Source organism: Physeter macrocephalus, chromosome 7, assembly GCF_002837175.3.
Source record: "Physeter macrocephalus isolate SW-GA chromosome 7, ASM283717v5, whole genome shotgun sequence".
Taxonomy (NCBI): domain Eukaryota; kingdom Metazoa; phylum Chordata; class Mammalia; order Artiodactyla; family Physeteridae; genus Physeter; species Physeter macrocephalus.
The window spans coordinates 80,041,369-80,053,201 of record NC_041220.1 but is presented as its reverse complement, the minus strand read 5'-3'; the positions used below and the strand labels follow the sequence as shown (position 1 = coordinate 80,053,201).

The window sequence follows — 11,833 nt, the reverse complement described above, 5'->3', positions numbered from 1 at the left end:
AATTTTATTTTATTTATTTTTTTATACAGCAGGTTCTTATTAGTCCTCCATTTTATACACATCAGTATATACATGTCAGTCCCAGTCTCCCAGTTCAGCACACCACCACCCGCTCTCTTTCTTCTCTTAAGCGATCAGTGGTTGACACAGGGTCCTCACTCATCAAGGTGGGTGAGGAAAGGGCAGACTGAGGCAGTGAGGTGGAGAGATGAGCAATTTCTTTATCTCTGATAGAGGTCACTGATTCTGGCAGGTCAGTGACTTGAACACAGCAGGGAAATTGCCTCATTCATCTCCACACAACACCTGCCGCAGGTCAGAGAGTGTGTGTGGTGCCTCTGAGGTCTCACTGGTTTATTTACATAGGTAAACCTTTGTCCCTAAAAGAGGACACACCAAGCATGGTTTGTTAGGTTTTGTCTCTCCTAATCTTCTCCCCATTAACTTGCCGTCAACACCATGACACATTAAACTTTGACGTGCAAACTTTCAAATGAGAAGTAGGTTTCGCATAAGCTCAGATGCAACTTAAGCAAACAGCTTAAACTATAATATAAAAGCTGGTGAGTCTGCCTTTCAAAATTCAGGGAGTAACAGATAGGGAAGGTGGTTTCTGCTTGTTCAAAAACTTTTAAGGCCACAAGTTGCTCAAACTGCACTCATGTGAAGTGAAACTCAATCAGAGTTCTTCTCTTGTTCCCACCCCCTGACCCCACCCTGAGAGGTTCTGGCATGGATGGAGAGGAGCAGAGCCAGCCTTCATCTTTCGGCGTGATACATTATTAGGTTCATGAAATATTAAGGGCTTCATGAGACATAGCAGATGAGGAAATTTGCTTTAGCAATGACCCTGGCTAAATTTCATATATATATATATATATATATATATATATATATATGAAATTTTGTAGTTGGTCACAAAAAGTGAAAAATATACTATGGCTTTTCCAAAGTGACGGTCATTTTTATTCCTATCTGAGTATCATTTTATTTTTTTTTAAAGATTTTATTTTTTTATTTATTTAGTTTTTGGCCGCATTGGGTCTTCTGTTGCTGTGCACAGGGTTTCTCTAGTTGCGGCGAGCGGGGGCTCCTCTTTGTTGCGATGCGAGGGCTTCTCATTGCGGTGGCTTCTCTTGTTGCGGAGCACAGGCTCTAGGTGTGCAGGCTTCAGTAGTTGTGGCACATGGGCTTCAGTAGTTGTGGCTAGCGGGCTCTAGAGCACAGGCTCAGTAGTTGTGGTGCACTGGCTTAGTTGCTCTGCAGCATGTGGGATCGTCCCGGACCAGGGCTCAAACCCGTGTTCCCTGCATTGGCAGGCGGATTCTTAACCACTGCGCCACCAGGGAAGCCCTGAGTATCATTTTAGAATGCTTTCCAAAAATTCCTCTGGTCCTGCAGTTTTCTCTCCATACATTCTTTCTATTCTGTCCCTTTTTCTTACTGTATTTTTTACCAGAAAGCAACAACAAGGTGTTTTTAAGGAAGTTGAGGAATTGCCCCATCATTCTTTAAACGTACAGAGAACCACCCTTGGCGGTTTAGGGTTTGATCTAAGTCGTGGGATTGGCTTTTGTGTCTCCATATTTGTACAATAAACGTATTGCTTTGGTTGGGGGCCTTTGCAGGCCATGAAAAAAGCTCATGACTGGGTGGAAGAGGATCAGACTGTGGTGCCAGTAGACGTGGCTGAAGAGTCAGAGGACAAAACAAAGAAGGAAGAAAAGGAAGAGAAACCTGAAAACCCCGAAGAAGACAAGAAGGAAGAAAGGAAAACTAAGACAGTCGAGGTAAATGCATTACAGATTGTCCGCCTAAAGAGCAGTAATATTATGTTCATTTTATTAGCAGCCTAATTTTAAGTGAGGCAAAGCTGTTTCATTTTCATTTATACCCTATTCTACACTATAGAAATATGAGTATTAATGTAATAAACACTAATATTTCTCTATACCAAGAAATTTCATGATTTAGCATAGACATTGTAGCTTTCCTCCATAGTGTTACAGTTGTAATTTAAAGGAAAAAAGATCTTTAAGAACATAGTTGATTTATCTTTAGGGTAAAATTCCATCTTATATCAAATTTGTAACCATAACATGTCCTTATGCCCCATAACTAATGAGGTAATTGAAGCTTTTTCCAAAAAAGAATTTCATTGCCACAGTTTTTATTCTCTAGTTTAATAAATTTATATGTGCATAATTTATAATCTGCCTATGTTCAAAAATGAGTTTGTAATAACTTCATTTTACGTTGAATTTTAATTTTAGAGAAAGAAAGTTTCAAATTAGATCGCTCTAAAGAAAAATGTCCACTGAGGTCTGTTCAATTCAGCCACCCTTCCACACGCTTTCATGAGTACCTGTCTGTTGTGTGCCCAGCACGGTTCTGAGAACTGGGGACCCAGCTGTGAAGAAGCTTGTTATGTCCCTGGGACCTGGTGACACTTCTGTTTTATGGTAGCATTTCCACTTAGAAAAAGTCTTAGGTACACCCATTAATCTTTGGGTAAATTTTTTCAGGTCATATTTGTTTTGGGGGATTTTTTTCCAGGAATTATATAATTGTTTTAATGTCACAGGAGTTTTTAGAAAGCATCTGCTCAATGAATAATCTTCTGACTTGTACTTTTTGCTTTCAGGAAGCATACATGCAGTCCGTCGAAAGCCTGGCAGAAGTAACAGCTCGCTGTATTGAGCAGCTTCATAAAGTAGCAGAATTAATTCTTCATGGACAAGAAGAGGAAAAACCAGCTCAGGACCAAGCAAAAGTTCTGATAAAGTAAATGTTACTTTTAATTCTTATTTTTCCAATTTTATGTATACATGCCATTCAAATGCACACACACACGCACACACAGGCGTACACCCTCAGCTACTAAAGATTCAGATTTCATGTCAACTAATTCCATTGTTCTGTGGTCATCTTAAGAAATAAGGACTCTCTTAAGAAATGAACCAAGTTAGCGAGAACAGTAATAATTAGCTAGACATTCCAGGAATTATTTATGAAGAGATTTAAGGGAAGACACCCTAAATCATTCAGAGCTAAGTGTTTGTTTTAATAGATCAGAATCTTGAAAGTACAGACCTTTGAATATAATTACATTTTCAACATGCCACACAGATAAAAGACACCTTAATGGACCTTCTCAACTAGTTTCACAGAAATATGCAAACACACCTCCACTGTTCCGAGGGACTTATACCAGCTCTGCATATTCTGAATTCTGGCAATGATGGTCACTAATGTAAGCCAGTTCACTGTGGATTGCTTTTGCCTGCATATTTGCTATCATATGTTTATTCTTCACTACGCTACTATTATTAGTTTAGTGAAATAAAAATGTGTATATATATAATGTTATAAACATGAAAATAGCTGGTATGGAGCGTTCATTAAAATAGTTGATTATGGAGCTGAAGAATAAGCCATTAACTTTTACGCATATGACTGTAAGCTGTGGTATAGAAAATCAGCACAGGTCCAAATGCCCTCTCATTATTGTATAGACACAGGAGCCAAAATAAGAGCCTCCTATAAATATATGGGTACACACACACATACACACACACAGACACAGACACACAGACACATACATCTCAACACATTCACTCACTTGCTAGCTAACTAGTCTTCACTTATTACTACATTTGGCATTGTAGGTTGGGGAGCAAATTTTTGGTGGAAGGGCCTTCCAAAAAGTCATTATTAGTGTCTCTGATGGCATTTTTCCTCACTTGTACAGATTTGTGATCTAGTGTAGATTTTCATATCTAAACATGTGAAAATCAAAGATATTATAAGCACTGCACAATCCTGCCCTTAAAGTGCCTACAAAGAATATGTACTTGTCTCGACGTAAAGAAGGAAGAGGAAAGGGCAAAATAGGAAAAGTTTCAAGTATTGAGGAAAACATCTGAGTACTGTTCTATATTTGCATGCTGATTTGAAAGAGGAGGGCTGAAGTCAGAAGTTTCTGAGTATGGAAAGCAGAACCTTACCCTTAGCTCCTGTCTGATTCTCAGCCCCTGATTGTCCCAACCTTACCAAGCTGCTCCAAGCAAAATGTAATAAGGCCTCATATATGTCTGTATAATAAGTGCCTTTCCACCCACCTGCCCAAGAACATAGGCAGAACTGCTCTTTGCTATCTCTTGGCCTTACTCCTGACGCTTTCTGCAGATAAGTTATGGATGGTTGGGTGGATGGATGAGTAGTTGGATGGATAGATGAGTGGAAGGAGGGATAGATGGATATAGCTCAACAAACCTGAATACATAGCTTAGACAGAACCCCTATTTATCAGAACAAAACTTGCCTCTACTGACATCACTAGATCTTTTAACATGTAAGATTCTTAACTTGGAGTTATTGTTTTGCTAATAGCATTTTAATCACTTCATAAAAGTCATACATACTTATTGTTAAAAAAAATCAAGCAAAATGCACCATTATTAGGTAGATTGTTTTCAGTTTTTGTCATCATCTATAATGTTATGACAAACATTGCTTTGTTAAATATTTGTATCTATCTTGCATTATTTTCTTGGGGTAACATCCTAGGCGTGGAATGGCTGGAATAAACATTGGGGTAAAGTTTTGATGTAAGTCTTAAAAAACATATTGTACAGGATCTTTATTTTGAGGCATCTCTTAAAAACATAATCAAGATATGAAGAGACATCTGAGTTTGAATCTATAAAATGGGAATAATAATGGACCCTAATAAGGTCATTATGCAGATTAAATTTGATTATGCATATAAAAGTATTTAACATAGTACCTCAGTGAATGTTCATTATTATTTTCAAATGAACAATGCTGGAGAAAAGTCCCTTGGCAAGAGTTTTATACCCCTTGTGGAGCTCAAGCCTGGTATTTTCCTGCATATGCTTTTGCTTCGAAAAAGAGGTAGGGTGAGAATTAAATTAAACTGTGATTGTGAATCATGGAAGAATACTGAGGAAAACATTTCTACAGAGCATCTTCAAACTTGAGTGCCCTTCTTTTAAAGGGAATACTGTATTAATATCAATAATTGTATTAACAGTACAATTATTTTTCTTTATTAAAAATCCCCAAATCTCTTTTTTTCTTCTTTCAGATTAACTACTGCAATGTGCAAGGAAGTGGCCTCCTTATCAGAGAAGTTTACAAATTCTTTAACCACTGTTGGGGTAAGATTATGATACTGATTCTATTTTCACCTTTTTGAGGGGAAGGCCTACAAGGGGCTATGATATGAAGTGGAGGACATAGTACCTTCTTCGATAGCTCCACAAAGCAGAAGCTGTGCCGGGACATTTGCTAAAATGAGGCCTGAGCATCTTCTCTAGCTATAGGCAGCTTAAGGCTCTCATCTGACTGAGTTCTAGCCCTGATGCGACCATATCAGACATACAAGGTATTGGGTGGATTTTCAAACCTCTCTGGGCCTCATTTCCTTTATTCATTCACTAAGGTTCCTTCTATTATTTAACATCTGTGATACATAATTCCACAGTCTCTAGTAAAATAATTAATTTTTAATATTCACATTCACTGTTGCCCTGAAAGCCTATTTTATAAGCCACACAAGACAAAAATGTCTGTGCTTTATTGTTACACTTCAACTTTGACCAAAAGAAAAAAATTTTACCAATCTGTAGAAGTGTTTCTATTCTCGAGGCAACAATTTTGAAAGGTTCGGCATCCATTTGGAGCTATGGCTTCTGGTTATTTTCTTTAGAAATCAGTCATGTTATGTAACTCAGCCTAATGGGATTGGAGAAGACAGTGGCAATTATTCCTTTTCAGCCTTTCTACTTTTCCTTTTAAGGCCCTGGATGCAAAGGCAGATGATTCTTTACATGAGAAACAGCAAGTTTCACTTCCTGTTTTAGCTAGGGTGTTTGGGTTACAAATGTATTAGTTTCCTAGGGCTGCCTTGACAAGTACCACACACTGGGTGACTTCAACAACAAAAATGTATTGTCTCACCATTCTGGAGGCTAGAAGTCTGAAAGTAGGGTATTGGCAGAGCCATGCTTCTTCTGAAGCCTCTAGGAAAGGACCCTTCTCTGCCTCTACCAGCTTCCCAGGCATTCTTTAGCTTGCAGCAGTGTAACCCCAATTTCTTTCTCTATCTTCACATCATCCTCCCTCTGTGTGTGTCTGTGTCCACATTTCCCTCTTCTTATAAGGACAGTGGTCATATTGGATTAAGGTATGACCAGTACAACCTCATCTTATCTAATTGAATCTGCAATACCCTATCTCCAAATAAGGTCACAGTCTGATATACTGGAGGTTAGGACTTCAACATATCTCTTCCTAACACAAAGTAACAGAAACAAGCACTAAATAATTTAGACAGAAAGGGGAGTTTATTAAAGGTAGTGGAGGTATATGAGCAGCCGTGGGGGACCCATCCCCAGAGCTCATGTACCTTCTCTCTAAAGTGTTGTTATTAATGTGACTCAACTACAGCAGTTCCTAGTTCTCTCCATTCAAATTCCAGGATCCTGGGTGAGAAGGCTTGAAAGGCTCAGATATGCATCTTGGTGTCTCCAGTAGTGATGAGGACAGGGTCATATCATGTAGACCTACTTTGCTGCTGGGATACACCTCTTCCCACCTCCACCCCAGGCAAAGAGCAGTTCTCAAAGCAAAAATGATTGTGGACTGGGCTCTCAGGAGTTGTGTGCCTCTCAGACTTCTGTAAGTGGCTTAGTTGATAAAGGATGAGTTACATACCAACTATTCATTCTGCTGTCAAAGAATATGGTTTGCTTCTCCTATTTTGTAAAAGACCAACTTTTATGGTTGTCTAATTTCAGGCCTTCAGCAATAGAGCTTCACTGTAAACAGGCAGAGTGAAGGGGGAGGGTAGAAGCTCATTGATAGGATAGGCTTGATAAAATACATTTACGTGATTGGCATCATCTAAGTTAACTGATGCCCATGGACTTCGGTGTAATTGCTAGATTTACAGAGAGGTGTGAGCTCTTAATCAGGATGGAATGACCTTGGCGACTCAGCTTCCCAAGGCTCTACTCTACCCCCTTCTCACTCTTTCCAGTTTACTCCCTGAGAAACTCTCAGAAGGGTGAACGATTCACCCAGTTGACTCAACTCCCAGTTGGCTGCCCATCAGACACAGCAGACAGATAGCTGTTCGGTTCTCTACGGTTGCCTAGTGATGAGGATGCATATGTCTGTGTCTATGTGTGTTATATGTTTCATATGATTCATGTTAAACATTAATTTATGTTAGTGGGTAATATTCATAGTATTGCTTTCCATTCCCTTTAATGTATTGTATTCCAACACAGTGCTTCTCAAACCTTAATGTGCAAGCAAATAACCTAGAGAGCTTATTAAATGCAGATTTTGATTCAGTGGGTCTAGGATGAGGACTGAGAGTCTGCATTTCTAACAAACTCCCAAGTGGTAACAGTGCTCCTAATTCATATCCTACATTTTGAGTAGCAAAGCTCTAGCAGATAAGTGTGTACTTGAATGAATACACGTAAAATACACACACACACACACACACACACACACACACACACACACACAGACTTGTGTCCAAATGTTTGTATGAACAAAATCAGGAACACACAGATTATCATTTGGAGAAAGAAAAAGCCAAATCTAAATGGAGTTTACTGAAATACCATCTCACGACAACAGTACCTCTCATCTTGTGCTGTGATGAATCATTCACATCGTCATTTTTTGTATTCTCTAAAAGAGCCATTATTCATAACTTGAAGTTAATGAGTGTATATTGCTCTCCAGACTCTATTTAAATTGCTTGCACATCTCATTGATTCTGAAAACCAATGCCATTTTACTGCCCTCATTTTGATTATATTTTAGAGGTTTATTGATAATCAAATAAACATGAAAGCAAACCATAATGGATTTGCTGGTTACTTACTAAAATGACTGGGTTTTTAATCAGTTTTTTCCCAAGACTCCATTCTCGTTTCCCCAGTAGGACATTACTTAGCCCTCGGTAGAGTAATGTCAGTGAAAGTGGGCTGCTCTGGGAAGAAATAGTTCATTTATATACTTTTGTTTGCCATAAAGTCTTTCAAGTACAGTGAGGGAAAGCAGCCTATTAAGACTGCCCTCTTCTTTCTAGTCCCTGTAATTATTTATTGTCTAAGAGTGGATTGAACATTTTAGATAGAGAAGACTAGACATAATAATAATGGCGACATGAACACTAACTCCCACTTTTTGAACACCTACTTAATATCAGGTTCTGTATTCTGCGCTTTCCATGTTTTGCAAACTGGGACATGCTGACCTGTTTGCAAGTTATATTTAAGAGTGTTTTAACTTTACTGCCAACCTTGAAGACACACCCTATAAACAAGTACCCGTGTTTGCATTTAAAAGAAAAAAGACTACAGACCAGGGCTGGAACTAGGGTAGGCAAGTAAAGGTACTTAACATGTCTACCAAATTTAAGGGGACTTCCCCCCACAAAAAGAGACAAAGAAACAACCTCAGTCATCTAGATAGATATTTGAATGCAGTATTTTAAAAATCAAAATTAACACCAAAAAATCATGATGCACAAAATATCAAAATTTTAAATAAAGACTGAATCCGACCCTGTACAACTCAGCCTCACGCATCTCCCCCTAATCCCAGACCTGCTATGAGCTTTAAATCGTTTAAAAGGTCTGAGTGTAAATTTCTAGCTACATGACCTTAAGCAAGTTACTCAACCTTCCTGATTCCTATTTTCTCATCTTTATTTTTTTATGAAGATTTTTTTTGATGTGGACCATTTTTAAAGTCTTGATTGAATTTGTTACAATATTGCTTCTGTTTTGTGTTTTGGTTCCTTGGCAGCAAGGCATGTGGGATCTTAGCTCCCCAACCAGGGATTGAACACGCACCCCCTGCACTGGCAGGCGAAGTCTTAACCACTGGACCGCCAGGGACGTCCCCTATTTTCTCATCTTTAAATCGGGGTTATCATGGTACCTACCTACCTCCTAAGATTTCTGTCGAAATTAAATAATCGTGTAGGGGAAGCACCAAATATGAAGCCTTGTCTGTAGTAAACATTCCACTTCTCCCCTTCTTCTCTAAGAGATTCCTCAACAAAGCCAGCGTCTACATTTTCTGAGACAAGCCTTGGAGTACGAGCACCTAATCTGTCAATTTCATCCTTTTGATTCCACAGAGCAACAAGAAGGCTGAGGTCCTTAACCCCATGATCAATAGTGTATTGTTAGAGGTAAGTGGCCTCCTAGAGAGAACGTGCTTCTGAATCAAAGCAAATGTTAGAGCTACATTTTTTTTTTTTTATTTCTCCTAGGCAGCAAGTGTTATTGCAATTCTAAATTTTATCGTCTACAGTCTTTTTTGAGTACATTTGTGTAGTTAAACCAGCTGTAAACCCTCGGGTGAAGCAGCAATACCTCATTTTCAAGAATTCTGATTATAAAGAGAAACGCTAAGCTCGCATGTTATTTCTGTCGCTGTTTCCCCGACAGAAGCACATTTCTGCTGCCAAGTTTGACACCAGATTTAACACTGTGATAATTGGCTGCAATGAGGGAGTCTTGCTCAGTGGTGATTTTCATAAAAATGGGCACTTCCCTCCATTTACATAACCTTGAGTTTAGCTGGGTCTAAGCTCCAGGCTGGCAAAAATGACAAGTAGAATGTTTAGCATCTGCCCATTCAGTGACGAGAGGCAAGATCCTCTGTGACCACTCACTCCGTGGCCTGCCCACCCACCAGGACATTGTAACATGGACACGCAGCTGCCCCGTACAGCTGTGGCTTTGCCAGAAGTAACGATGTAAAATCGAAGAAAAGAAGCCCAGGAGGCCTCATTCTTGACTCTGAGGCACTGTGTTCCACCTGTGGTTAGTGGGGGAAAACCTTCTATTAGGGACCAACTCTAAGGAACTGGCACATCTGTAGCCCCAGGGCACCCCACTGAAGCCACAAGGTGTTAACAAGTTGAGTTTGAACATGGGCAATGCATATACAGTAGTTTCTTGCTGTCTGAAGTACCTGTCAAATGCAAAATTTGGAAATTACAAAAGTCAGGGAGGGCTACCTATGTATTTATAGCAATGCATTTAGGAATTGGGTCTTATCGTTAAGGGAAACTACCAAGGTACAACAATGTGGTGACAACAAATGTTATTGTTTAAGACACAGCCACAGAGGGGGATGGAGTTGACAAGAAGAGACAAGGAACCATAGAGGCAGATTCTGGAGGACACAGCTAAGAGGAAACCCAGGCAGTCAGAGGCAGAATAGAAACATCCAAAGAAATGTGTTTACATCTGCTTTAAGCACCAACATTAAAAGAAAAATATTCTAAAATAGTGTGGGATATGAGGAGAAGGAACATTATCAAATGGGAGGAATTGTCAAGCTGGAACTCTGACAATAACCCTCCAACCACAATTTTCTCCCTTCATAGGGCTGCAATAGCACCACATACATACAGGATGCCTTCCAGCTGCTGCTGCCTGTCCTGCAGGTTTCACACATCCAGACCAGTCGTTCCAAAGCACAGCCATGACCTGGCCAGACTCCATCTAGTTAAAGGAAACAGCAGGCCCTGTTGCTCTGATATATACCATTTCATGGAATGTTTTCGATGCATCTGACCACAGATGCCTGTTTGGAGACACTACAAGCAATTTTGCACAGACAGATTGAGAATGCAAGTTCAAAGACAGTATCATTTCTCTTAATGTATACGGTTGTTTTTACAAGTAATTATGTTTCCTTTATGTTAATTTAAATTTACATGGCTTTGTATTGATAATTTCCTTTATCTGGAGTTCACTCAAAATATTCATTTCTATTTTCCTGGTCAAGCATGTTATATTTGGAAATTCATGGGCAGACCCTAGACTTTAAATTTCCACTTTTAAATTTCCCATTCTTATAGTATGACTTAAAATCAATTCTTATCCTAAACTTAGTTTTGTTATATTATTGCCACTGTCAGAGATAACACTACTCATAGATATTACCTATTATGGTGAAAGAGGAACATAAGTATCTGTTTATAGTCATGTATTCTCAGAACAAGCATTTATTGAGCTCCTACTGTGTGCTCACAATAGACCAACATGATCTCACCCCAGTAGAGACAGATATTCTGAGAGAGGATTTATAATAATTCTTAAAATGCTTTAAAATACTAATAACTTTTCTAAACCTTAAAAAATTTGAAGAACAAGGTAAATTAGTGTTTTTTTAAATGTTCTACCCTTCAACTGATTGTACTTTATTATCCCAAACTTTACATATGGGATGAAAATACATATGAAAAGGGATACTAAAGAATATTTTGTTTAAAATTGAATTCTTATGACCATAAGTACATAATAGCACAAACATAAAGCTTGTAAGTATTCAGATAGAAAATTAAGGGAATTACAACAGAGTAGACCCCCAGGACTGCATTTTTAAATCTACTACAGTTGAGTCAAGCTGTTCCATGAATACACAGATCACACTCACCAATGGCAAATGTAACGATTGCTTCTAAAGACAGAAAATGCTGATGTGTGGATGACTAAATGGTCACAATCCAGGAGGCTGCACAGAAGACCCTGCGGCAAGGAGAGGCCTTGTCAATGGGCATTTCTCCCCTGAGCCCCAGATGGTCACTCTGGGTAGGGGTCCTGTACAATGTTCCTATCTGGGAGCCCCACTGGCATCCCTCCAGGTACTGTCACAAGGTGTCTTGCACAGTGGCTCTCTCCAGGCCAAATGAAGCCTATACTTTTGCCAGGGTGAAAAAACCCCTCATTCACCTTTGGTTTTATTCCCCTGATAGAGT

At 39.1% G+C, this 11,833-nt stretch overlaps 1 protein-coding gene across 3 annotated transcripts in view; it reads left to right on the top strand.

Moving 5' to 3' along the window:
* Positions 1 to 11,334, top strand: part of FAM114A1 (family with sequence similarity 114 member A1) — a 66,246-nt gene extending 54,912 nt beyond the window's left edge. For all 3 annotated transcript variants that reach the window (XM_024116648.3, XM_024116653.3, XM_007102309.4), the window contains exons 10-14: positions 1,629 to 1,790; positions 2,645 to 2,784; positions 5,111 to 5,183; positions 9,197 to 9,250; positions 10,457 to 11,334. In XM_024116648.3, the coding sequence (XP_023972416.1) occupies positions 1,629 to 1,790; positions 2,645 to 2,784; positions 5,111 to 5,183; positions 9,197 to 9,250; positions 10,457 to 10,558 (531 nt within the window). In that variant the 3' untranslated portion in view covers positions 10,559 to 11,334. The remainder of the gene's footprint in view (positions 1 to 1,628; positions 1,791 to 2,644; positions 2,785 to 5,110; positions 5,184 to 9,196; positions 9,251 to 10,456) is intronic.
* The last annotated feature ends 499 nt before the right edge of the window (positions 11,335 to 11,833 follow it).